The sequence below is a fragment of the Nomascus leucogenys genome, chromosome 15, assembly GCF_006542625.1.
Source record: "Nomascus leucogenys isolate Asia chromosome 15, Asia_NLE_v1, whole genome shotgun sequence".
NCBI classification, from domain to species: domain Eukaryota; kingdom Metazoa; phylum Chordata; class Mammalia; order Primates; family Hylobatidae; genus Nomascus; species Nomascus leucogenys.
Genome location: NC_044395.1, coordinates 77,794,823 through 77,822,592, shown reverse-complemented (window position 1 = coordinate 77,822,592; position 27,770 = coordinate 77,794,823). Strand labels below are relative to the sequence as shown.

The 27,770-nt window shown below is 45.5% G+C and overlaps 1 protein-coding gene across 1 annotated transcript in view; it reads left to right on the top strand.

Moving 5' to 3' along the window:
- Window positions 1-2,283: 2,283 nt before the first annotated feature.
- The window catches only part of PLEKHA7 (pleckstrin homology domain containing A7), a 94,959-nt gene continuing 69,472 nt past the window's right edge, over window positions 2,284-27,770 (top strand). The window contains exons 1-5 of the mRNA XM_030829765.1: window positions 2,284-2,434; window positions 18,753-18,864; window positions 19,673-19,777; window positions 22,311-22,383; window positions 23,382-23,482. Coding sequence (XP_030685625.1) covers window positions 2,316-2,434; window positions 18,753-18,864; window positions 19,673-19,777; window positions 22,311-22,383; window positions 23,382-23,482 — 510 coding nt within the window. The 5' untranslated portion in view covers window positions 2,284-2,315. The remainder of the gene's footprint in view (window positions 2,435-18,752; window positions 18,865-19,672; window positions 19,778-22,310; window positions 22,384-23,381; window positions 23,483-27,770) is intronic.

Genomic DNA, 27,770 nt, shown 5'->3' with positions numbered 1-27,770 from the left:
GCCAAATGAGGTCATAGAATTCCACGGGCTTGTACAAGGAACCAGGAGCAGGGAATTCAGAGGCTTGCTATGGTTGGGAAGGGTGACAGTATGGTGAGGCAGTACAAAGTTGCAGGACTAAGGAATAGCCTGGCCTCATGGCTGGCTTCACATTTGGCTTGTTAGGGTTCAGGCTGCTCTAACCCTCAGTGCCCAGGTTACCCCAGACACCTGGACATTGGAGGTTCTGACCAGGCATTAGGGTGGAGTAAAAAAAACCTCTGTAGGCCTAGAGAGTTTTTCTTTTATAACCTTTGTGCTATGCTGATTTAGACATAGTAATCTCTAGGGACGCTTAGTCCTCAATTTGGAGATCGGGCTAATATTTTAACAATACCAACTGAGATGATCTGTTGATTATGAAAGCATTTTAGCTGTCTGTATTAGGAACCTTAAAAAATGACCATGCTCTTTGATTCAGTAATTCTACCTTTGAGACTTTAACCCAAGGAAAAATTTGAATTGCAAAATTCAAATTATATTGAAAGAGATATAGATTATAATAGTGGGGGGGGGGAGGCACCTAAAATATCTAGCATTAGAAGAGTATAAATCTTTCTAGAATGTAAATACCATGGGATAAGGACTTTTTGTTCACCTTTTATCCCCAGTACCTAAAGGAGTGCCTAGCACATGGGTGCCCAGTAGACAACTTTCTGAGTGGTTGTATGAAAAAAAATTACATTTGGCCAGGCATAATCCTAACACTTCCGGAGGCAAGCCTGGTGGATCACTTGAGCCTAGGGTTGAGACCAGCCTATGCAACATGGTGAGATCTCATCTCTACAAAAAAACCCAAAACTTAGCTGGGCATGGTGGCATGTACCTGTGGTCCCAGCCACTCCGGAGGCTGAGGTGGGAGGATCACTTGAGCCCAGGAGTTTGAGCCTGCAGCAAGCCATGATCACCCCACTGCACTCCCGCCTGGGCAACAGAGCGGGACCCTGTCAAAAAAATTTTTGTTTACATTCATATGATAAGACTATTATTCAGCTATGTCAAATAAAGAAGTCTTAATGATATAGGACTTTTTCTATGTTAATAGGATGTGAAAAAGCAGGATAGATTTTTATATACACTAAAATCACTCTCAATAGCCTAAAGTGATTCTTTTTAAGTAGAAGAAAATTTAAAACTTGGAAGGGGAACATACCCGGGTATATCTCCACATAGAGAGGTCATGGGTGACTTTTTACTTTCTACATTTTAAAAAATGTCTACAGGTGGGGCACGGTGGCTCACCTGTAATCCCAGCACTTTGGGAGGCTGAGGTGGGTGGATCACTTGAGGTCAGGGATTTGAGACCAGCCTGGCCAACATGGGGAAAGCTCATCTCTAGTAAGAATACAAAAATAAGCCAGGCGTGGTAGTGCACACCTGTAATTCCAGCTACTCGGGAGGCTGAAGCAGGAGAATCCCTTGAACCCAGGAGGCGGAAGTTGCTGTGAGCCGAGATTGCACCACCGCTCTCCAGTCTGGGTAACAGAGACTCTGTCTTAAAAAAAAAAAAAAAAAAAAGTCTACATTTACTATGATTTTGAAAGACATTTAAATAAATCATATTTTGTTTTTAAAAGAAGAGGGTTAGTTTAATTTATTTGTGGAGCAAACCAACAGTCTGTAGAGCCAGCTCCTCCTCCCTTTCAAAGAACCAAGCAGCCTTTGTTGATGCACAAAACACCTACACGCTTTGTTTGTGTCTGTCAGCTTGGTGTGGAAGCTGATCTTTCCTAACTTCAAAAGGGTGATAGAAACTCCACCGTGCTGAAATTGTGCAGGTTCTGTTGCAGAGACATGCCCATATATTTCTATCCCATCATTGAAGTGAAGACATTTTGTAGTAGGGAGAATTTTCAGAAGATAGATTTTTCTGGGTGGATGGTTAATTCTTAGAATTCTTTCACTAGATTCATGGATTTGGAAGCTGTCGGAAGTGTCATCTGCTTTCCTTCATTCTTGTTTTAGCTCGTACTGTCTTAAAGTGTTACTTTTTGTTCATCGTCTCAGTTTGCTGGAGTAAGTACTTCATGGAATGTCTCTCCAAGATGCAGTATTCTCTTGGAGCCAAGACTTCCTTAGAAGTCTCCCTGTCTCGTAGGTGGGCTCTGGCACCTGAGCTTGAAATTCTTGGGCTTTTCTTAGTTTGGCGGGGTTCTGACAGACTAAGTGTGTCTCAGAGGAAAGGCCCACATTTCTCCCCCCGTGAGAAATCTTTGATGACCAGGGTCACCAGACATTGCTGACTGACCTGTCGTGTCTGTACTCCTTCCGTTCACATGAATTCTCATCCATCATTTCTCTTTCTCTTTAGCCATAACCAGCAGACCACAGCATTCAGGCATCCTGTGACAGGGCAGTTTTCTCCGGAAAATAGTGAATTCATTCTTCAAGAAGAGTAAGTATTTTTATGTATTCTCCTTATCTGGGCAGAGTATGGAAGACTAAAGGCATTTGCTGAAAACAAAACTTGCTGGACTGTTTTCTCTGAGACAGAGGGGCTTGGAGTGAGTGGGTTGGTTGATTCAAACAGGAATATGAGAAGAATTTTATTTTTCAATCTTCAGACTTCTTTCAGTGGCAAGATATGGAAGAGGAGAGTTGATACAGGGATGTGCTATGATGGGTATTGTCAGAGCCTCTTTAAAGTTCCCTTTCCCCTGAATGAACCCTTTCTCCTGATACATCTTCTGGCACATTAGCCCTGTTTGAAGAGGACCCACTCATCTGGGTGAAAATATAGCTGGCACACAGCTGTATTACCAGACACTTGGGAGGCTGAGGTGGGAGGATGGATTTGAGCCCAGGAGTTCAAGGCTAACAAGACCCCATATCTATCTATATATATATATTTTTTTGAGGCAGGGTCTTTTTGTCACCCAGGCTTTGTCATCCAGGCTGGAGTGCAGTGGCACAATCTTGGCTCACTGCAGCCTTGGCCTCCCTGGGCTCAAGCAGTCCTCCTGCCTCAGCCACCCAAGTCGCTGGGACTACAGGCATGCACTACCACACCCAGCTTGTTTTTGTATTTTTTGTAGAGATGGGGTTTCGCCATGTTGCCCAAGCTGGTCTCAAACTCCTGGGCTGAAGCAGTCCTCCTGCCTCAGTCTCCCAAAGTGCTGGAATTACAGGCATGAGCCATCACATACTGCCCTAGACCCCATCTCTTAAAAAATGTGTGTGTGTAGTGTGTGTGTGTGGGTGGGGGTAGGGGGTGTACTCTCAGACTGAGCTGAATCAGCCTCCCAGGGAAGCCTCAAATAAGAGTCCAAAGTCCGAAGAGAGGAGAGCTGGTAATCCCCATCATCCCTGGACATTCTGAGTTCTTTCTCTTCTCTTTTCCTAACATGGGAACTTTCTTGCTCCTCAGCTCAGTTTCAGCAGGGCTCTCAGGTGCTCAGGTGGGCTCTACCACCCAGGGCTTGTCTACATAAAAATACATGTACAGCCCAAGCAGGATGTGTTTTCCCAAAAAAGAAAGGCAAGAAATGTGCACAGGTGGCTCTGCCCCCTTCCATTCATCTGAGACAGTTCTATTTGAAGAAAACGTTTGTGTTTTGGAAAGTAACAAATAGATGTTAGCTTTAAAGGTTTTTTTCTTCTTCAAATCATTTTTCCTCTGTTTAGTCACGTAGACCAAATATGATCTTAAACTCTCAGTATTTATATTTTTACAGCATTTCCCTCCCTTAGTATCTACACCTTTAAACTTTTTATTATGGAAAAAAATTAAAATATACAAAAAGAAATATGGTAATAAATTCAATATACTCATTGCCCATCTTCAACAATTTCCAAAACATGGCTAATTTTATTTTATCTGTCCCTTCACCTTCATCCCCTAGATTATTTTGAAGCAAATTCCAAACTTATCATTTCATCTCTATAGTACTTTCAGCTTAGAATCATTATCCCACAGTACATTTAAAGCTAGAAAGCTATAATTATGGTGAAACTGACATCCTTGCACGTATGCTGTGTGCCGGAGGCATTACATGCATATCTCATTTAATAGGATCATCCTGAGAGATAGACCATCACCATTTTAGAGATGAAGAACCTGAGACCCAAAGAAGTGCCCAGAGACACACAGCTTAGGAGAGCCAAGATGCCGTCCCAGGTTAGCCAGCCTTCAAGGCCTGTGCTGCCTTTGCGTGGTGTTCCCTTCATCAAGTCCAACTCCTGTCATAGTCAGAGGCCACTTCCTAAGTTATTTTGATGCTGGTGGTCCATGGAGATGACAGTCAGGGGCTGGGGTTGGGAATCTGACTTTGGAAGCGTTAATACTAGTAAAGAGAGTGAGTGGAAGGTAAAGATTGTCTTGTCTCCTAGATTGATAAAGAACTGCTGTGTAAAAAGAGCCAGGATATGTGGATTCCCCAAATTCCAGCTCACAATGAATTTGTTTATAGAATCCTGAAGGTCAGAAGCTCTTGGGAGGTCATTGAGTTCAGTCCTCAGGCATCCCGGAGACACGGGTGCCTGTTGTTATTAAGTCTGGATGGAGACTCCATCAGAACCTTTAGCTTGGGAAGTTACCAACTTCCATAAGAGCTGCTAGAAAATGCAGACCTACCATTACAAAACACTTGTCACACACAATTCCTTTTGCTCTCATTCTTAACAGAAGACTTTGTCTACTGACCACTTCTCTTCAGAAGGTAGCCCCTTTCCTACTACTGAAACATCTCTGTAGTTAATTTCTTTTTTTTTTATTAATTTTTTTTTGCACACAAAAACAATAAACATTTTCTAAAAATACATACAAACAAAAAGATGCGTATCAAACATATTAGGAAGGTTGCACATGGGAAGACGGGGAATAGAAATGGGGAGTGGGAATTAAAATAAATGAGAGAGGGACTTTATATGGATCAGTGATAATAACTCAATCCTCCATTTGACGAAGAAGGAGGAGGAAGAAAAAGAAAGTGGGATAAAGGATCAGAAAGGGAGGAAAATAGAAAAAATTAGAGTATGACTCCAGGGTAGACCTGTTTTGTTGTCACTGAGTTGGTTGGTTGGTTTGTCTGTTGTATTTTTCATATGTTTCGCCATGTTGGCCAGACTGGTCTCGAACTCCTAGCCCGAAGTGATCAACCCGCCTCGGCCCCCCAGAGTGCCGGGACCACAGGCGTGAGCCACCACGTCCAGCCCCCACATTGCTTCTGGCCTCCGTGGTAGACCTCCCAGATGGGGCGGTCGGGCAGAGGCGCTCCCCACATCCCAGACGGGGCGGCCGGGCAGAGGCGCTCCTCACTTCTCAGACCGGGCGGCCAGGCAGAGACGCTCCTCACTTCTTCCCAGATGGGGCGGCCGGGCAGAGGTGTTCCTCATTTCTTCCCAGACAGGGCGGCCGGGCAGAGGCGCTCCTCACTTCCCAGATGGGGCGGCCGGGCAGAGGCGCTCCTCACTTCCCAGACGATGGGTGGCCGGGCAGAGGCGCTCCTCACTTCCCAGACAGGGCAGCCGGGCAGAGGCGCTCCTCACTTCCCAGACGGGGCGGCCGGGCAGAGGCGCTCCACACTTCCCAGACGGGGCGGCCGGGCAGAGGCGCTATTTCAATTCCATCCAGCTTCCAAGGAGAAGATGCACCTTGTTTTCAAGGCTTACTTTTTTCCTCTAGATCCCATCTCCTGGATGTCACGGAGGTCCTTGCTTGTCTCAGGTGGTGTGTGGCACTCATTGGCCAGACATTCCTTGCAACAGGCAGAATATGCTATAGGCATTGAGAAGAAGGGAAGATTCCTGCACTTATACATTAAATACTTAGTGAGTACCTGCATTGTGTCTGGGGCTGTGCTGGACTCTACAGGTACACCAGCAAGCAACACAGATGTGGTCCTGGTGGTGAGGAGCTTACAGTTGAGTAGGGAATTTGCCTTCTCTTATTGGTGTGAACAGATACATCTCCCCACTGTTGGCAGGTAGGACTCACCTGATTTGCTCGGAATAATGTGTGCATGACCCTCAAAGGATAGTTTCTCGTTTTACAGGTTAGAGGCATGGAGAAGAGAAATAATGTGAAAGCTATAATCTGATGGTTCCAGGGGACATGAGTTCTGAGTGTTCTAATTCCTGCATCAGTCATATAGAATCAGTCAGGATAGGCTAGGGTCTGCTGTGGTAATAAGAGATCACAAATGTGATAAATGTTCATGATAGAGGAAACATAGGGTTCAATGGGAATTGATAAAGGGGACTCTAACCTGGCTTAGGGACCACAGAAGGCCTCCTCATCTGGAAAGGGATGTGGTTTAAATTGAGATCTGTCTAGTCAAGGTGAACAACCTGGGCAAAGACTTAGAGGGGAAGGAGGGTAGAACATGGGGGACCTACACCAGTTGAGTTTAAGTGAAAAATGAGGAGCACTGGATGGATTCTGGAGATACTTGGGAAGTAAAATGAACAGAATTTGGTGATTGACTGACTGTGATAGGGATGAAAGAGGGGAAAGACTTTCTTGAAGCCTCTGGGCTTAAACTGGAGGAAGAGGGAAGATTTAGATAAGGGAAGATAAGTGTGTACACGTGCGTGTGTGTAGGTGTCGTTCACAGCTGAGGAGAGTGTGATCAGCCTTGGTGCGGTCAAAGTGCAAGAAGGCTGACTTGCAGTGGAGGTTTGTGAAGGGGAGTGTGTAGATAAGGTTGAAGAGCGGGGCTGCAACCAATTACCTAAATTGCTTCCTCCTAAATGAAATACACTTAGATTTACCTCCTGGGGAAGCTCTGGAGGGTGAGTGAGGCATGATGTCTCCTCACAGAAACAGTTTTTTTAAATTATACAAATGAATGAGATTCTTGTTTTGTTCCCTTAGAGGAGCTTAATTTTGTTGTGTAGTGTGTTATGTCTCAGACTAATGTCTTGGGTGGAAAAAGGAAAACGGCTCCTTTCTTCTCCAAAGAGAATCCACTAAGGCCAAGCACTGGAGAGTTGTAACCACATTGACTCCTCTTGCCAGAGCCTCCACTCCCCGGTTTCTTGTAGCTAATTCTTCTGGAGCAGCAGTTCTCAAAGTGTGATCTCTGAATCAGCATCACCTGAGAAGGTGTTAGAAATGTAAATTCTTGGCCCCACCCCAGACCTACTGAATCAGAGACTCTAGAGGTAGGGCCCAGCAATCTGTGTTTTCACAAGCCTTCCAGGTGATTCTGATGCAGGTAAAAGTTTAAGAACTACTGATTTAGGCAACTTGCTCTTTTCATCCCTTCTAAATTACTCCCTAGTTCTTCTCTTTACCCTCAGGTGTCTTCCCACTTGACTGCCCCCACCAAGTGTCCATCCATTCTCTGGGCTGCAGTGACAATCTTAGGTAGATTTTAGTCACATAATCTTGAGTTTCTTCTTCTGTGGGAATAAAAGAAAAAAAAATTTTTTAACCCATCCCATGGTGACTTCTCCTAGGGCATTATTGGTGTGAAGAGATAGATCTCTCCACTGTTGGCAGGTAGGACTTGCCTGAGCTGCTTTGAATAACCCATCCATGCCCCTCCAAACGATGGTTTCTCATTTTACAGGTCAGAGGCATAAACAAAGGAAATAATGTGAAAGCTGTGATCTAATGGGGCCAGAGGACATGAGCTCTGAGGGTTCTTGTTCCTGTGTCAGTCATATAGAATCAGGCTAGATAGGCTAGGGTCTGCTGTAGTAACAACAAACAAAATCTTCATGATTTGAAACAGCAAAGGCGGATTTCTCATGTTCGCTTCATGTCCATCATAGGTCACCCGATGGACTCTGCTCTGCCCTCTTTTTTGAGACAGTTTCACTCTTGTCGCCCAGGCTAGAGTGCAATGGCACACTCTGGGCTCACTGCAACCTCCGTCTCCCAGGTTCAAGCGATTCTTCTGCCTCAGTCTCCCGAGTAGCTGGGATTACAGGTGCCTGCCACCACACCCAGCTAATTTTTGTACTTTTAGTAGAGACGGGGTTTCACCATGTTGGCCAGGCTGGTTTTGAACTCCTGACCTCAGGTGATCCACCCGCCTTGGCCTCCCAAAGTGCTGGGATTACAGGCATGAGCTACTGCACCCAGACTGCTCTGCCCTCTTTACTGAGGGTGGCTTAATTTCTGTAAGGGAACTTGTAAATTGGGCACTGGCTCTTTCACTGACATTTCTTCAGCTAAAGTAAGTCACGGAACCACTTCAAGAGGAGAAGAGAAGCGCATATTTATTATGTACCTGAGAAGAGAATCAGAAGTATTTGTTGGGCTGGGTGCAGTGGCTCATGCCTATAATCCCAGCACTTTGGGAGACCAAGGCGGATGGGTCAGGAGATCGAGACCACCCTGGCTAACACAGTGAAACCCCATCTCTACTAAAAATACAAAAAATTAACCTGGTGTGGTGGCGCATGCCTGTAGTCCCAGCTACTCGGGAGGCTGAGGCAGGAGAATCACTTGAGCCGGGAGGCAGAGGTTGCAGTGAGCTTAGATCATGCGACTGCACTCCAGCCTGGGCTACAGAGCAAGACTCCATCTCAATAAATAAATAAATGAATGAAGTATTTGTTGGACAGCACTAATTTTTTTTTTTTTTTTTTTTGAGACAGAGTCTTGCTCTGTCGCCCAGGCTGGAGTGCAGTGGCGCAATCTCGGCTCACTGCAAGCTCCGCCTCCCGTGTTCACGCCATTCTCCTGCCTCAGCCTCTCCGAGTAGCTGGGACTACAGGCGCCCGCCACCACGCCCGGCTAATTTTTTGTATTTTTAGTAGAGACAGGGTTTCACCGTGGTCTCGATCTCCTGACCTCGTGATCCGCCTGCCTCGGCCTCCCAAAGTGCTGGGATTACAAGCGTGAGCCACTACACCCGGCCAGACAGCACTAATTGTTATCCTTAATAAACCACAGTCCAGATTTATCAGAGAAGTGGGACCTTTTGAGTCTCACTAAGAAGCTGCTTTTGCTGTATGACTAGAGTGCTCATTTCTTTTCTTTTCTGTTTTTTGAGACGGTGTCTCCCTGTGTTGCCAGGCTGGAGTGCAGTGGTGTGATCTTGGGTCATTGCAACCTCTACCTCCTGGGTTCAAGTGATTCTCCTGCCTCAGCCTCCTGAGTAGCAGGTGCCCGCCATCACACCCAGACAATGTTTGTATTTTTAGTAGAGATGGGGTTTCATTGTGTTGCCCAGGCTGGTCTTGAACTTCTAGCCTCAAGCAGTCCATCTGCCTCAGCCTCCCAAAGTGCTGGGATTACAGGCATGAGCCACCTGCCTGGCCTAGAGTGCTAATTTTCTCATTTGACCTTTTCTGTTATGCTACCCAGTTTTTTGTTATACCCCCTGAGGGGACTAGGCATTAGTCAATGGGTTCTGTAGCCTTGTTCCCCCAGGGGACACTCCCCAAGCCAGTAGGTATGTGAAAATGCCTCATGGAAGAGCTAATACAAGCTCAGGCTGTATTAATAAAAGTACAATGCATAGAGAAAGGGGGAGAATAGTTCTGTTATATCGTGGTTTTTGTGAACCACTTCATTCATTCATTCAGTACAAATTGATGGAGTACAAAGGGCATGCCAAGCTCCAAACACCATGTTCTAGATACTAAATTTTAAGAGAAGTGGTGAGCAATTGATATTCCCCTGAGGAGGGGGACCATTATGGTGAGGGTTCTAGAAGCCCTATCCTGTGACCTATTGTGATTAATCTGCAGGAGAGAAGATGGAGGACGTGGTAAAAGTCTTCAAGAAGGGCTAGCAAGTGGGAGTGGGGTATATTTATCATGTAGCGGGCAAAGGCAGGTGTCAGATCAATGGGTGAAAGCTATAGGCACACAAATTTCAACTCAGTCCATAATTTTCTAAGAAAGACACTGTATTAGTCTGTTCTCATGTTGCTAATAAAGACATACCCGAGACTGGGTAATTTATAAAGGAAAGAGGTTTAATTGACACAGTTCCACATGGCTGGGAGGCCTCACAGTCTTGGCGGAAGGCGAATAAGGAGCAAAATCACATCTTACATGGCTGCAGGCAAGAGAGCATGTGCAGGGAAGCTCCCTTTTATAAAGCCATCAGATCTTGTGAGACTTACTCACTATCACAAGAACAGCATGGGAAAAACCCGTTGCCATGATTCCATTACCTTCCACTGGGTCCCTCCCATGACATGTGGGAGTTATGGCAGCTACAAATTCAAGATGAAATTTGGGTGGGGACACAGCCAAACTGTATCAGTTTATAGCATTCCTTGTTTCAGGATCTAGAATTTCCTCTTTAACATTAAATGAAGTATTCTACCTTCAAGAATAAGAGTTGGGAGCTTTTAAAATGAATAATATTAATAGTATTCCTAGTATTATTGTTATTTTTATAGCTAACACTTAGCACCCTTACTATTAGCAGGTACTTTTCTAAGTGCTTTACATATATTTAATTTTCACAGCAATCCTGTGAGGAAGATGCCATTATTATCATGAATACTAAGGCACAGAGAGGTTAAGAGTCTTGCCAAAGGTCACACAGAGAGTAAGTGGTGGAGTCAGGATTCGAATCCAGATAGTCTGGTCCTAGATGCCATGCTTCTAAACACTATGCTATACTGCTTCTCATTTCAGAGGTCTTCCGGGGACAGTCTTCTTCCTTGTCCATACTCAGTGTGCTGAGTGAGTAGGCTACTGCTGCAGAGAGATTTTAATTGTAATTGTATTTGTAGCAATGAAATTTCATCTGTAATAACTTTGCATTTGTTTGAAAGATGCCAAGCTTCCTCGATAGTCTTTTCTCCAGAAAATGTTCTCAAACCTTTTATCTTGGGGCCTAATTTCCAGTTATTGGATCATTTTGCTCCTCTTCCTTTTTTTTTTTGCCTCTTTCCTGATTCTCAGTGACTTTCTTGAATTGTGAGCTTGAAGCCAGACCCTTTCTGGCTAAAAGAGCCACACGCAGGGCCCCTGCTAAAGGGGTAGTCCTTGACACAGAACTTCCAGGCCTATGGTTTTGATGTTTGGTGCTCATGTACAGGAGTGTTTTCTCCTCAGTGCTGGGCTGCCCAGGGAGCCACTGACAAACACCTCTGCAGTTCTCGGGGAAGAGGAGAGAAGCGTTCCCGAGCAGTGACGCTAGCAGCTGACTGACAGCAGGCTGTGTACACCGATCCCCAGGCTCTGACAAGCAGTTGATGTTGAGGTGGGGCCTAAGGTTGAGAGCAGAGAGTATGCACTTAGGAAGTTCAGAGGCCTGCTTGTGTGCTGAGACGCCAGCTGCAAGGCATGCAAGATCACTTTGGAGGCTCCAAACCTGGAGGGTGCCCTTGCTTGACCTGCCTTTCCCAGCATCCCAGTGAGTTTAACTTGTTGTTTCCATTGGGGTCTGAGCAGCTTTCAGTTTTCTCATTGGATTATTTGGAAAAGAAACACAAGTTGGAATTTCCTGGAATGTTGTGAGCGGTGTTCGGAGGATAGCACTTAAAAAAGATACTGTCTTTCCAAAGGTAAGAATTATCTTCCAGATCTTTGACCTCTTTGCTAAAGGCGGTTCATTTTGCAGGTTGCAGGGTGAGACTCATCTATGGCATGTGCTGATTATGGGTTTGGGGGCGGGGTATCACTTGCTGCTAGGAGATGGCTGTCTCCTATTCCTCCTGCAGCTACAAGTTGGTAAAGCTGGCAGTGAGATTTAGAGCACTGGAGAGGGGAGTTGCTCCTAAACTCCCACAGGAGTCTGCCCTGTTGCTCATCTGCTGAGCCCTGGGCTGTGAGGCTGATGCTTTGCTGTCTGCAGCTGATATAGCCAGCACCTTGTCTCTAGATGCTGGCAGTCTTGGCCTAGCTTTGCCTGTTGTATTTGGTTGCCATGGTAGCAGAAAAATGAGGAAAAATGGAAACACCTGGCAAGCAGATGCAGAAACTTGACTGTTCAGTTTTCTTCCCTGGACTAGGAGACAGTGTCTGTGATAGTCGCACGTAGGGGAAGAGATGGTGATGGGGCCTTTAGTTCATTCAAACACCTGCGTGTTGGCTGGGCCTTTGGTATTGCTGCTTTGAAGGGCATCGGCATTGGGGATGCAGTCATTGCCACACAGCAACCATGTCTTTGGCTCTGTCTGTGCTGGGCAAAAATGCTGCAGTGGTGGCTTTGCTGTGTGAGGAAGGGAAGCTGCTTCCTGTAAGTAGTGATTTTGTTTCTTCCTGTGACTTCCCTTCTTGTCCTCTTCTTTTACCTCCCACTAGTCTTGGATGTGCTCAGATCTCCAATAAAAAATATCATTGTCTAATGAGAGAATTAGCTGCTTGTTAAGCTAGGAGGAGCAGATAGGCTAGAAGAGGGCTCACCAAAGGCACTGGTTAGAAGAGACTGGCCCAGGGACATACAGCAGAAAAGGACTTGTACCAGGTTCGGGGCAATACTCCGATTTGGGGAACAGGCGTGGGGAGGCGGGGATGGCGGCACACAGTGCTTATGGGGTTATTTTCATGCCAGGTGAGAGGCTGCTGTTTGGGCTGGTTTCTAGCTCCTGGGGTAGAGTGGGGTGAGGAACTGCAGCCTGTGTTCAAGAAAGGACTTGAGGGGGAAGGAGAAGGAACATAATAAGCCATAGTTGAGTAGTGAGACCACAGTTGCTGAATGAAAACCCATGTCAGACAGCCTCTCCCAGGCTGTTGGGAGTTTACAGTGAGCGTTGGCGGTCTGTCTGTGTGTGTCTCTTTCTCTGAGAAGAGGGGGTGTGGAGGGAGGTGTCTGCCTGTTTGGGATAAGAGCTTTCTTTTGTTTCCTAGTTTTCATTGTGCATTGCTTTCCCCAAACCCTTAGCTGATGGGTGTAAGCTACTAAAAAAAGGTGCTGGTGTTTGTGAGTGTGTCCTCTTCTCATTTACTTTTCCTTTATATCAGTAGTTTTAGCCGAGCTCTCTGTGTGTAGATTCCTTGAGGACAGAGCATGACTTTGGGGGCCAGCTTTCCCAGGAATTAATGGGATAAAGGTGTCATTTAATAAGGTGTTCTCAGTAAAAGATTTATGTTTCCTTATAGCTTTCTAACCTCCCATCATGATGACTTATTTATTTATTTAATGAATGAGACCAAGTCTCGCTCTGTGCCAAGGCTTGAATGAAGTGACGTGATCTCGGCTCACTACAGCCTCTGCCTCCCAGGTTCAAGCAGTTCTTGTGCCTCAGCCTCCCGAGTAGCTGGGACTACAGGCGTGCACCACCACTCTTGGCTAATTTTTGTATTTTTCATAGAGATGGGGTCTCATTATGTTGCCCAGGTCTTGAGCTCCTTAGCTCAAGCGATCCGCCTGCCTTGGCCTGAGATTACGGGCGTAAACCACTGTGCTTAGCTGATTTTTTTTTTTTTAAATTTTAATAGAGACAGAGTCTCAAGACCAGACTGGTCTTGAATTCCTGGCCTCAGATGATCCTCCTGCCTCAGCCTCCCAAAGTGCTAGGTTTATAGGCATGGAGGTACTGTTCCTAGCCCTTGATGATTCTTGACATTACTGTTCTCCTGGGGAAAGAATGGGACCCAATCCTCCCGCCACAGAATTACTGTGCTTTAAATAATTTTTTTTTGTAAGATGCTATTGGGATGTTTATAGGAGATGACTGTTGTTTAGAAGTTGTTTGGCATCTTGAGCTTTCTGGAGACATATGCCTTGGAAATAAAGTGTAGCTGGGATTTAAATTCTGGGGTCTTCACTGGTAACAGTTCCAAATAATGCTTTGTATGTCATGGGTGCTTTATGGTTTTCAGTGTCATTTCAATCCACACAACTACTTTGTGAGATGAGAGGTGGTTTCCACTTATTTTGCAAAACTGGACACAAAGGTCCAGAGAACTGATGTGACTTGCGGAGGAGTCAGTAAGCTGCAGGACTTGGCTGAGATCCAGTTATTCTGGGCTCTTGCTCTTTCCACCACCACAAGAGTTCCTTGATCTGGGGGTTGGTCTTAGGGCTGAAAAGAGCAAAAGCCTGCTTCTCTCAGACCTTGGGACCTGCCATAGGGTCTTTCTGTGGCAAAGCCTAGGCTTTGGAGTCCAATTTCTATCTCGAATAAGTTATTTGTCTCTGTGAGCCTTAGTTTCCTCCTCTATAAATAGAGATACCAAAACTGACTTGGCAGGGTTAAGTGGGATAATGCAGGCCAAGTGCCTGGCCATGCATGCAGTAGGTGCTCAACAAGTACAGCCTAATCCCTCTGCTTACCTGACTTCGTGTACCTGTCCTGAAGAGGTGGTGATCATTGTCTTTGTGACCACTTGTCGCAGCATCATAGACATCTTGCTCTGATTCCTTCATTCTGCTTCAGCTCACACCGTTGATTGAGAGACTCCCATTAACCAGATCCCATTGACCAAACCCACCTAATTTCAGACCCAACAGAAAAAAAATAGCTTGTGTATCTATAACCTCTCTTTCTTACTACCTCTGTCAGTGTCGTATGCATTTATTGCCGAATATGCAGGAAGCAGAAGCACTCCTTTTATAGATAGGGACAGAGAAAGTGTCTTCCTGCTCAGGCTCACTTCCCACATCCTTGACAAAGTTCAGAGGAAAATCAAGTCACTTTCCAACTGGGCTTCTCCAGACTGATTTTGTCTAGTCCTAAGTTCTTCATTCATTTCAGATGGGAGGAGGTTGGGTTCAAACTCTAGCTCACTGTTTTCATCTTCAGCCCACATCCCTCCAGCAAAATAATCAGCATTCATGTAGCCCAAACCAGGGAGAGAGAAGTCTTTGTTCAAATCATCCCATTGTACTTTGGGATTTCCAGTAACACAGAAACCTGGGAAACAGGCTTTTAAGTTAATAGGTTTTATTTGAGGACAGCAGCAGTCTGTGTGTACAGGTTTTTGGGTCGCCTCTCCCAGGGGTCTGCGTGACTCAGTGTGCCTGAGGGCATGCTGCTGGGAACTGAATGCCTTTCAAGGTTGCTCAGCTCGGGGGCACAAGTTCTTCTCTGGGAAGAGAAGATGGTTCTTAGATGAGACTTGGTTCTTAGGTGAGACTGGTCAGCAGAGTACGCTCATTCTGAGGAGTTGAGGACAAATCATTGTCTGCCCCACCAGGCTCTTAATGGGAAACATGCTTGTGGGATGTAACTGGCTGAAGCAAATGTATCAGAATGCCCGCATCCAAGTGAAGGATGTTCCTTTCAGTGTTGTCTCTTTGGGAGGCTGTACACATGCACTGTTGATGTCCCATTGCTCATTACCCATTGTGGTAAACCACCACTAGAAGTTTCCATCAGAGCCAGGTTTTCAGCCAAGTGAGAAAATGGTTTTTGAGACTTTTTTCATATGGATACCAAATGGTATCCCCAAGCATGACCACCATTTTTTTTGACTAGTTGTTATTCCAGATAACTTGTAGTTATTTCCAAAAGTCATAGTCATCCTTAGAAAACCTGAGAGATCATGTTCTATGTTGAGAGCGTCAAAGAAACATCCTCTGAAGGCCGATCTTGTTACTTGGACAAGTGGGTAGCTGTGTGTGCCTTGTCCTTTCAAAGAGCCAGGTCAGGGACTGCCAAGTATGAGTTGAGTCTATTCCTTGAGTTGGGAGCTGTCCCTGCTCATGGGGGGCCTTGGTGAAGACATCCTCCCTGTTTGTAGACAACACAGTCCCTTCCCTGGGGCATATATAGTTTGAACTTCAGTCATGTCTCCTAATAAGCTTTCTATGGGTATGGCTGAGCGGTGTAGACCATGAAGAGTCGATCTGTCTTCATATGTGTTTTTGTATTCTTTCTCCACTCCTTTCCCATCACTGCCCCTCACTGATGTCCAGCCAGCTAGCATCCCAGAAGCTAGGATGGGGAGGAGACGTGGGGTTAGAATATGTGGGTTTGGGGGGTGTCAAGTTAAATGTCAAGATTGTAAGGTGCTTTATACTGCACTGGTGAGATGATTTAAAATTTTTTTTTTTAGGCTGGGCGTGGTGGCTCACGCCTGTAATCCCAGCACTTTGGGAGGCCGAGGCAGGTGGATCACTTGAGGTCAGGAGTTCGAGACCAGCGTGACCAGCATGGTGAAACTCCCTCTCTACTAAAAGTACAAAATTAGCCAGGTGTGGTGGCATGTGCCTGTAATCCCAGCTACTCGGTAGGCTGAGGCAGGAGCATGGCTTGAACCGGGGAGGTGGAGGTTGCAGTGAGCCGAGATTGCACCATTGCACTCCAGCCTGAGCAACAAGAGCGAAACTCCGTCTCAAAAAAAAAATTTTTTTTGTTAAAGATTGTAAGGTGCAAAAATGGCAAAAGTAGCTATTTGTCCTGGATTTCCTGGCCAGTCACAAATCCAGATGGTCTTTTCTTTGTCCTACAGAGGTGGAATGGCACATCTAAAGTTGATGGAATGTGATGCAGTTATTTGAAATGATGTTAAACTGGCTTAAACTAACGGAGAAAGTGTTTACATTACAATAAGTTTTTAAAATGAAGATGTGAAGTCACATACATAATTTTGATCATATGTAAACAAAAAAGCACCCTTTTTCTCCCTACCCTCTTCCCCTGCAGAAAACCCAGGCATATAAAAAGAATGGAAGTAACTATACCAAGTGTTATAAGTGGTTTTCCTTTCAGTAGCTGGAGTATGGGTGATGTTTTTCTCTCAGTTTTTTCTTGTATTTCTCAAATATTCTGTAATAAGCCTAAAATGTCTTAAGTGGGAATAAATTACATTTGATAAAATCCCAAAGAGGCCAGGTGCTGTGGCTCATGCCTGTAATCTCAGCACTTTGGGAGGCCGAGGCGGGTGGATCACCTGAGGTTAGGAGTTTGAGACTAGCCTGGCCAACATGGTAAAACCCCGTCTCTACTAAAAACACAAAAATTAGCTGGGCTTGGTGGCAAGTGCCTGTAATACTAACTACTTGGGAGGCTGAGGCAGGAGAATCACTTGAACCCAGGAGGCGGAAGTTGCAGTGAACCGAGATCATGCCACTGCACTCCAGCCTGGGCGACAGAGCGAAACTCCATCTCAAAAAAAATTCAAACAAATCTTTTTTGTCATTGGACCTTGTGTCCTGAATTTTAGCTTAGAGATACAGCTGCCATAACTGAAGCAACCTGAGGCTCTTTTTCCTTGTTGCAACCTCCAGAAGTCTGAAGAGTTAGACAAGACCAGGTTCCAGGATGTTTTGGACATAGTTCTGTCTGGAGAAAGGGGGTGGACAAGGCAGCCTCTTGGAGCCTCTTCCTGCCCCTGATCAGTGGTTATCTTGCTGCATACAGCCTCTGCCAACAGCAAATGTGGTGACATTCTCCCTCTGAGTGGGGAGCAGCAACAAAAGTCTGGCTGGGTTGGAGGCCGGGGGCGTGGAATCTGGAGTGAGTGTCTGAGCTGATAAGGAGCCAGTGCTCTTTCTGCCTGGTAGGACTTGCATCTCCTGCTGCCAAGCATCCCACAGGGCCCAGCCCTTTGGGAAGCTGGTGCCTGCTACAGTGGTCCTGCTGCTGGCATTGCTTGGAAAGTGCAGTAGTCACGGCTACTTCTGCAGAGAACTTCCCTTGTGGTGTAGGATATTGGGCTCTGTCTCGGGGCACAGAAAGGATCACTTATCTTTTGAGCAGCAGGGTCTTTGAAGAAAACAGTATATTTCCATGGTGGAAACTAGGATGTTCCCTCATTGTATCGTTCTGAAAGTGTCCGTGTGAAGGACTTTACGAGTGCTGCTTCGTCAGCTGCTTCCTGCCTGGATTCTCTAGCTCCATCTCCTCAGGTTCCTTGCCCAGGCCTCCAAAGCAGATTTTCTCCACTCTTCAGGCAAAGAGCCTCAGTTTTCTGTGGTCCGCCTGGTCTCCAATAACCTGGATTCTGTTGCCTATTGGAGCAGTGGACAGAACATGGAGACTTCCACTTTGAGGAAGGCTTGCTGATCCTGGACTTAGCAGGGTCTTGGCATCAAGCATCCAGCTGTCCAGGGATAGGTACTGGATTTGTGTGGAGGGATCTGTCACCGCTGCCTTGAAAGACTGGCAAATGCTGGGGATCTGTGGAAGCAGGTGAGAAGGACTCTTCAGTGGCTCTTGAGTGTCGCACTGAGATGCTCCTAGAGAGTTGGTCCTCCCAGGGCAGCTTCTTGGTGGGAAGTTCCATGTTTCTGGGATGCTGATGGGGAAGCCCCAGAGATTCCTACTGGAGCCCAAGGCTTATTTCATTTCTTCCTGCTCTCCAGGCATAGCACAAGGGGTTAATATCTCTGATAGCTCTATTTTGGGGCAAATGGAGTGTTCCCAGAATAGGACTCTTTGTTGAGTAGTCTATTTTGGGAGACAAGCCCCACTGGCATTTATGTAAGGGATTCTCTGTATCTGGGGGTGTGGTTGTGTGCGCAAGTGATTTCTTGTTACTAATTATAAACAGCTTCTTTTGGGAGCCAGGGAAATGGAGGTGTGTGAGAGGGCATGGATTGCTCTTGCGTGCTGAGAAGAGTGGTACATCTGTGCATGCCCATCAGATGGGGCAGTTGTCACAGACACCTGATTAAGAGAGTGAGTGTGGAGACTTCCAGACAACAGCAGGGATGACAGTCTGTCCTCCTTTGTTGGGGTGTCAGGCTGTGGAGATGTGCCTGTCATCTTGATTCCTTGAAACACATGGGCAAGCTGGACATCGCAGCCCTCTGGCTGCAGTCTGGAGTCAGGCAGCCTCCAAGGAATCAGGGTTGGGTTGTTCTAAGGCACAACAACCAATTCCTACCTGGAACTGATCTTACTGCACTTCCTACTCTGCAGCTCGGCTCTTACTCACTGGAATCCTCTGTCTCCTCACAGGCCGAATCCACATATGTCGAAGCAAGACAGAAACCAAAGACCGTCCAGCATGGTCAGTGAAACATCCACAGCTGGGACCGCCTCCACCCTGGAGGCCAAGCCTGGACCCAGGGTGAGCTCCTGGCCACTTGTTCCTTCCTTCCCCTCTTTTGTATTTTGCCAAGCCCCTTTGTAACCAGAAGTCCATTTGATCTTCACTATAGTTTTGTGAGAGAGACCCATAAGAAGTGTTCTCCCCAAATGACAGATCAGGAAACTGAGGCCAAGAGGGATATGTCCCTTGTCCAACAGAACAGGTGATTGCTGACAGACCCAACACTGGTGTCTATAGGTCCTTGAGCATGTTCTTCACTTTCCTCGCGTGGTTGGGAGGGCCACGTTTCTATTTACATGTAGCTGTATGTTAAAGCAAGCCTGGAGAGATTTGGTGACATGAGGCCCTGAGAAAGGGTGCCCTTGGGAAGGACCCAGAAGTTTTTGTGCTCCAGGTGTAGAAACACTAAGGATCAGGGAAAAGAACCAGCATTGCGGAGAGGAGGAGAGTGCTGAGGGATGAACCCAGATAGGAGGGGTAAATATCTGGAAATTGGCAAAAAGCTGTGACCAAAAATTAGCTTTGCTCCAGAAAGCCATGGAACATATTACAGCCAACAGCTGCTGCTGAAAGTTGATTGAAAAATTCCTTTTAATTTTTTTTTCTGTGATCCAGCTGGGAGGTTTGCCAGGTCTTGGGCTTGCCTTTTAATTAGAATGCTGTGGTCATGTGCACGCCCGTTCCCTGTCTCCTGGCTGTTCGTTTGATCAAAGGGTGCTGCCATTTACAGTGAGGCAGAGAGAGCCGACGGCCCTCCTAACATACAAGTGCTTTTTTGTGTCACCTTAAATTCCCTGCTGCTAAAGTTCAGTCTGCTTTTTTGTAGATCATAAAGTCCAGCAATAAAGTCCACAGCTTTGGGAAGAGAGACCAGGCCATTCGGAGGAACCCCAATGTTCCTGTGGTGGTGAGGGGCTGGCTGCACAAGCAGGTGAGGATGCCAAGGAGTGAGAATCGTGGAGGAAATGGCTCTGGCTGAGTTCTCTCCTTTCCCAGGCCCCAGGAAGCTAGGGATGCGCACATAAGCTTTCTGTTCCTGAGTTTGTCTGAGGCAGCTGGATTCTACCTGCTGCACTGCATTATTTGCTGTTTGTTCTTATGAGTGACTGTCTGCTCAATGGTTACAGCTTCTCTCCCAAAACCCACTTGACCACTTTGGCCCTTGGTGCTATTGGCTGTCCTGGGGCCCAGGCCGCAGTATGGGTGGGTCAGCTTGAATCCAGCCTTCCTGCCAGTTCTCTACCAGCACTTGCCTTCCTGGTGTCAAAGAGTCTTTCTTATTATTTGGTTGAAAATTTTCATCTTTTCCTCTCCCCCTTGTCTAGCATGCATATCCACCTAGCGTCTCAAATTCCAAATCAGCCAAACTCAGCTCATTATCTCCTCACCACCCTGGCCTGCCATTTCCCCAAGACTGCTTTTTCCAGATCTTAGTAATGGTACCACCATTCTCCCAGGCACTCAGGTTAGAAACCTCAGCACTATCACCAGATCCTCCTTCCCCCACATGCATTCAGTCAGGAAGCCCTGTCGGCTGTGTTGGCTGAGGCCATTCTTCATTGGAATCCCCATTGCCAGTTGCCCTGCCTGGGGTTCTCTGTTCATGGCTGGGTTGTGAGTCCCCAGAGCTAGAGACCCTGTCTCTTTTGCTCTCCTTCTCTCCTTGCCAGTTATTCATTCATTCATCCATTCTGCAAAGTGCCTGCCATGTCCTAAGTTGCTAAGAGCAAGTATCAAGAGAAAGTAACGTGGTTCCTGCCCTCGAGGAACTCATCAGCTACCAGGAGAAGCAGATAGCATATCTCTCAGTTGTCACATTGTCACCCAGCCCTGTCTCTCACCTAGCATAGCATCCAAAAATATCAGAGCAGAAATGTAAGTTTTGGTGAAGCTTTGTGGGAAGACGGAGGAGGGCATTACATTCAACAGCACACAGGAGAAATCCCAAAAGTCCCCTTAAAATCTTCCTCTGCATCTCTGGCCCCATGGCAGCTGCAGCAGCTTCCGGCCTCTTCTGTTGGACACTCCTGGTACCACCCTCTCTTGCTCCCACTTGCCCCTCACAGCCCTGTTGTCCCTCTCTTTTCTTACATTTGCCCTTGTCTTTTTCTCACTTGAGTCATTTAACCCTCTGACTTCTTCCGTTTGCATCCCTGTCCCCGTTAAACAAAGGATGCCCCTTTGACATATGGAGAGAGAGAGGGAAGTATTTGTAAATAATTCCCAGCACCTAAGCCAGGCCCATTGGCTGTGCTGTAACCATAACAGGGATCTGTGTGCTGTGGACACACAACAGAGAGTGGCTATACTGGGGGGTGTCCAGAAAGGCTTCCCGGAGGAAGTGATATTTGAACCAGGCACGGAAGCATAGATAAGAGGTCTCCAAACAAAGCAAATATCATGTGCCAAGACCTTAGAAATCATTTTGTTGATTTGCAGAAGATAAAACAGATAAATAGTTGAAATCATCAAGGTACATTTGCTTTTAGCATTTTAGTAAGTGGAGGAGGGACAATCCTCATGCTGTATTTCAGTTTAGAAATTGTCGGATTTTTTTCAAGCTTGTCAAAAACTTCTGCAGAAGGAAGACAATTTAACAGCCATCTCTATTTTTTAAATGAAAAAAAAATTTTTTTTGTACAGATGGGGTATCGCTATGTTGCCCAGGCTGGTCTTGAATTCCTGGCCACAGGCGATCTTCCTGCCTCAGCCTCTCAAAACACTGGGAGTACAGACATGAACAGCCATCTCTAAAACTAAAAGATGCTCTGAGGTATTCCTAGGTTTGAGAGAAAACTCACCCTAAAACTTTCTGTTTTCCTGCCTTTGCCATGTTTTTTAAAAATATTCACAATAATTTAAAACATTATTGATAAATACAAACATTTACATTTCAGATGAGTAAAGACAGATTTTTCTTATGAGGCAATTTGCTAGCAAAGAGAATCCAAATTCTTTTATATTGAATGGAAGGAAAACACAACAGCAGAATACATCCTATATGGCACAGAACTGAGCATAGTCTAATGAGAACTTTGCCTCACTTAATTCATTAGGTAACTTAAACTCTTTTCAGTAGTTCAATGTAAATTCAGTTTTCCAGTCAGCATAAATGAAGGTATTTTATAGCGTAGCCACCTAAATAAGAAACAAACAAACAAAAACTTTTTGTTAAGAACTGATTCCTTTCTTAATTTACTTTCTAGAAGAAAGTGACTTATAATATTATACATTAATTTGCTTCTAGGAGACAAAAATAAAAACCCTGCTTTCTTAGGATAAACCATCATTTAGTCTAAGTTCTAATGTTCTATTCAAAGAATGGCTATTCAATAAAATGGTAATTTATTAAAACAAAGAGTGCATATGGGCAGATATTTGGTTCTGGAATCAGATTGTGCATGCTTGGAAAGGGACAACAGTATGCTCAGATATTACCCTGACTAGTTTTCTTTGCTTTGCAGGACAGTTCTGGGATGAGGCTGTGGAAAAGGAGGTGGTTTGTGCTTGCTGATTACTGCTTATTTTACTATAAAGGTGAGCTAACAAGTAGCCTATTACCCTGCCGAAGTGTTCAGTTTTACATATGTGGATGGTTGGTGACTTCAGGTTTACCAGTGCTAACATAGGAAGTTCAATCTGTTGGGTTAAAATAAATAGAATCCAGTTTGCCTGCTATTAAGGGTCTCAAGATTCAGAGTCATTTCCGTTTCTGTCCCATCTGGGACATAGGTCCACCTTTGAGGTACTCTGGAGAGGTGAGAAGTGTGGATCATTAATTGTATTTTGTAACCTGTCATCTGGATTTATTGGATGTTGGATGGGCAACTGGTGAATTGAATTGGCCATCTGAGCTTCTATGGAGCCCCAGAACATACAGTTAGGGACTATGTGTTGTTAAGAGGCAGTCTCAAAATGTGAAGAAAGACTTACTTTTAAGACAAGGCTAGACTGCTACTGGTGCTTTCAAAGCAGTTCAGGGGGACTGAGAAGTGAATTCCATCATTGGAGAATCTGAGGAGGCTTCTTAGAAGAGAGAGAAGAGATAGGCTTTTAAGAATGGGTAGAGCTGGCCAGGCACTGTGGCTCACGCCTGTAATCCCAGCACTTTGGGAGGCTGAGGCAGGTGGATCACCTGAGGTCAGGTGTTCGAGACCAGCCTAGCCAACATGGTGAAACCCCATCTCCGCTAAAAATACAAAAATTAGCCAGGCATGGTGGCACATGCCTGTAATCCCAGCTACTCAGGAGGCTGAGGCAGGAGAATAGCTTGAATCTGGGAGGCAGAGGTTGCAGTGAGCCGAGATCATGCCCTTGACTCCAGCTTGGGCAACAAGAGCGAAAACTCCGTCTCAAAAATAAATAAATAAATAAATAAATAAAAGAATGGGTAGAGCTTTGCCTCTGTGTGGGTCGGAGGAGGATGGACATTACAAGGGGAGGAAACAACTTGGCTGAAGTTCTGGAAGCAGTGGGACGGATGAGCCCAGGGAAGCTTCCCAGAAGGTTGTTCTGATGCGTTTTTCCATTCAAAGACAGCCGAGAAGAAGCGGTCCTCGGGAGCATCCCCTTGCCCAGCTACGTGATCTCTCCTGTGGCCCCTGAGGATCGCATAAGCCGCAAATACTCCTTTAAGGTACTGCCCCTACACCTCTAATGCAGCCATTCTGTCTAAAGAAACTGTGTTCTTAAAATGTCTTCATAAAAGCAGTTGCTTTTGTCAGGAGGGGGAAGAAGCTAAGAAGTTAGAGAGTTTCAGATTCAGGTTAACAAAGTTGTAAGTTATTTAAACAAGAATAATATCACATGACCAGTACTGTCATTTGACTCTAAGCTTTGGAGTCGCCCAGCCATGTTCAAGTATTCAGACCCCTCCTTCCTGTCACTGCCAGTCTTGTGGTTACCTATCGAAGCCCTTCTTGAGCTATGTTATCACCGTACTCAGCCAGCCTAACTAGCATCCAGCCATTTCATAGAACTGGTGACCCCTCATAATGGGTTTATATCCATTGTATTATGAAAACTCACATGGAAGGTTAGGGGCCTGTGTGTTGAAGAGGCTGTCAGCTTTGTCCACTTTGTTTATCTTGTTGAAAAGCAATTATAATGAAATTTGGTTTATCTTCTGGATCATAGAAGATTTCCAGGCAGATCCCTTTACCAGTGAAACCCCTTTCCTACTTGTTCTGTGTCTGTACCATTTGGGCTGAGTGAGGCCATGATAATTAATGGCAGTTTCGCCCTGTAGCACCTGTGAGGTCAGGTGTGGAGGCTCTTGGAAGGTGTGTTTAGGCTCAAACATGGGGAGTCCTGAGGTCTTCTCCATTGGTGGCCTCCACGGATTTCCTTCACTGCAGGTGTTAAGATCTTCGGTCCCTCAGGGAAGGTAAGGGTGGGGTGGATTGAAGATCCACTTTACTGGCAGTTGGAGTGGAAGTCCTAGAGAGTACTGAAGCAAGCAGCCCTTGGTGCCAGTCGCCACAGGGCACAGCCCTCTCTCGGCTGCTTAAGATATGAGGCAATGTCATACATGTCAAGCTGGAGTAGGGGCTCCTGTCCCCACTACACTTGTTGCTTGGCCGTTTCCATGTTGGAGGCACAAGATGAATACTAGACAGTAGGTCGTAAAACAGAGATTGAACAGAAGTCATGCTTTCCAGCCGTAGATAAAGGACCACGGGAAAGCTCAAGGTAAGACGCCTGCCATTCTCTGGAAGGGTTAAAGGAAAGTGTTGGTCTGTGGTGTCCCTGGTATGAGCAGCTTGTCCTTCATCTATGAGGGGCTTGCAAAGTGAGAGTCTCCATCAACACCTTGATCTGGAACCATGGTGGTGCTGGTGGTTGGAAAGTCAGTCTCATCTTCCTTCTACCTTTCCTTCCTAAGGAGGCACGGAACTGAGCTGATGCTGTGGCGTTACTCATCAACAGGTGTGAGTTGTTCCTCTCTTTCCCTCGAGTGATGCTACTGAGTGTCACTCCAGAATTGCTATGGATTGGTGATCCTGGGATACTGCTCTGTGTCATGTTGCATGGAATACTGTTGCCTTATATCTTTAAAACATGACGTGGGAAGTACTTTTATACACTTGACCTCATTTAATGCTCATGGTGAGGGAAGGATATGAGAGCTTAAGAAACTTTCCCAAAATCACAAAGCTGGAAGAGGACAGAGGCAGAACTTGGCCCTGAATTCTATTCTCTTTCAGTTTTCTTATAGGTCTCCCACTTTGTATTATTTTCTCTTCTTCCTTACTTTTCTTCCATGTCTTATCTTGGTCACTTGCTGCACAGACATTGCAGGAGGTAGAAGGTGGTTTGAATTGACGTTAATTGTATCATTTTAGAAACTTATTGCTGGCTCTGAAAACATTTTTTTCAGTGCCTTTCAGATTCATCCTTTACAGCCTGAAAAGTCTTCCTTAGGAAACCCTCCTTTCTAGAGTTGAGCACTGCCCAGTTGGGCAAACAATTGGGATAGTGATGTTACATATGATGTTTTGGGAACAACATTTGGCATATCCTTAAAGTAACATATCATAACTATATATATATTTTTTATCTTAACACTTCATTGGAGGTGTGAAAGTAGATTCTAGGCAAACATCTTTAATCTGTCTTAGATTTCTTTTCTTTTCTCAACATTTTTCTTAGAAAGACTGTACTAAGAGTGTTCCCTAAATCTTTTGTCTGGGAGACAGAAGGCATCATGTATTTGGGAGAGGTCTTTGAGGTCCTCAGGATCTGAGAGCAGAGAAAAGCTACTACAGACAGATCTGGTGGTGTTTAGATAGTTCTCCAGAAAGGGCAATGGTTTCGTGAGTCTGAAAGAGTTATCTTTTCATTTGGGTTGCAGCATCCTTCTTTTAGGGGCCAGAGGGTAGGCCCTGGGGGCAGCTCAGGGTCTATATTCTTGGGCATACCAAGGAATACACAGTGTTTTGTGCCTGGCCTTGATACCTGTCTTTGATGTTGGTCCTTCTCTGTATATAGAGCTGAAGTTCTCAGACTGGTGCTAGGGTACCTTGTCGGAGACAGTTCAGAGTAACCACTGTACCTGGCCTACTCTTTAACCTTTAACTGAAATATAACTTTTCTTTCAATTAAGAAAGCAGGTCACAATGTGTATCAGCAGTACCTGTGACTTGGTCACCAATAGAAACCATAGATATCTTCATAACACATTACAGTTGTTGCAGGTATCTTGAAATATCATTTATGCTCATCACCATTTTAAAATCACAATAATTATTACATCTGCCACCAGATCCATTATGCAGTACGTTAGTAAACAAACACCTGCATCACTAGACCACACATTTAAAAAATATTTTAAGAACTATATTTCAATATAATAGATTTCCCTAATTTTGCCTGCTTAACATTCTAGAAAAGGTTCATAGGATTTATCAAACTGTTGATGTCCATGCCACAAAAAATGTTAAGGTCCCTGCTCAAGATTCTGAAGACATGCCAAGAGGCATGGTTTTTCACTTATGTAGTTCTATTTGATAAACTTCTGTTGCACACTCTGATTGTCTATGGGGTAGTATAACAGATGCTAGGGATACAGCAATGAATAGGACAAAATCCTTGCTTTTTTAGGGCTTATATTCTCAAGTTTGCATCAGCATGTGTGTTATTACAGGATGAGAAGACAACAAGAAAGAGCTGCCTTTTTTCTCTCTCCTTTCAATTTTGTTCTTTATATATCTATCAAATTCATCTCCTCCTCTCCACTTCTGCTGCCACTATTCTGTCTTAGCCACCACCATCCCCCGCTGGGGAGCACACTATAGAGCAGGACCTAGTATATAGTAAGTGCTCTGTAAGCATTGGCTGTCGCTGATTCAGCCTTGGAATTCCTCTGCAGCCTACAGTTCATCCTCTATGTTGTTGCTAAGTTGCACCCTTGTTCAGGTTGTATTCCTACCATAAGCCCTTCAGTGGTTCCCCATTGCTTTCAGGATAAAGCCAATTTTTTTTTTTTTTTTTTTTCTGAGACAGAGTTTCGCTCTTGTCGCCCAGGCTGGAGTACAATGGCACGGTCTTGGCTCACTGCAACCTCCGCCTCCCAGGTTCAGGCAATTCTCCTGCCTTAGCCTTCTGAGTGGCTGGGATTACAGGCACCTGCCACTGCGCCCAGCTAATTTTTTTTTTTTTTTTGTATTTTTAGTAGCGATGGGGTTTCACCATGTTGGCCAGGCCGGTCTCGAACTCCTGACCTCAGGTGATCCACCTGCCTTGGCCTCCCAAAGTGCTGAGATTATAGGCGTGAGCCACTGTGCCTGGCTGATTAAGCCAATTGTGATTCATGAGGCCCCAGCTTATATCTCCAGTCACATTTTTAGCCACTCCTATCTTATGTCTTTCCTCTAGCCATATACAGTTGCCTAAGGCCCCAGGACATTTCTTACCTATAGGCCTTTACTTAAACTTCAGCCACAGTTGGCCGGGCGTGGTGGCTCAAGCAGTAATCCCAGCACTTTGGGAGGCTGAGGCAGGCGGATCACGAGGTCAGGAGATCGAGACCATCCTGGCTAACACTGTGAAACCCCATCTCTACTAAAAATATGATTTGCTGGGTGTGGTGGCTGGCACTGGTAGTCCCAGCTGTTCGGGAGGCAGAGGCAGGAGAATGGCATGAACCGAGGAGACAGAGCTTGCAGTGAGCTGAGATTGTGCCACTGCACTCCAGCCTGGGTGACAGAGCAAGACTCCGTCTCAAAAAAACAAAACAAAACAAAAAAAACTTCAGCCACAGCATAGAATGCCCTTTCCCCAACTCTTACTTGTCCTTCAGTTCTCTGCTCAGAGTCACCTTGCCTGGGAAGCCTTCTCTGAGCCCTCTGGACAGGTTAAGTACCCTTCTTCTCTACTTCCACAGCTCTGTCTCACTGCACTGTAAATGGTTGATTCACCCACCC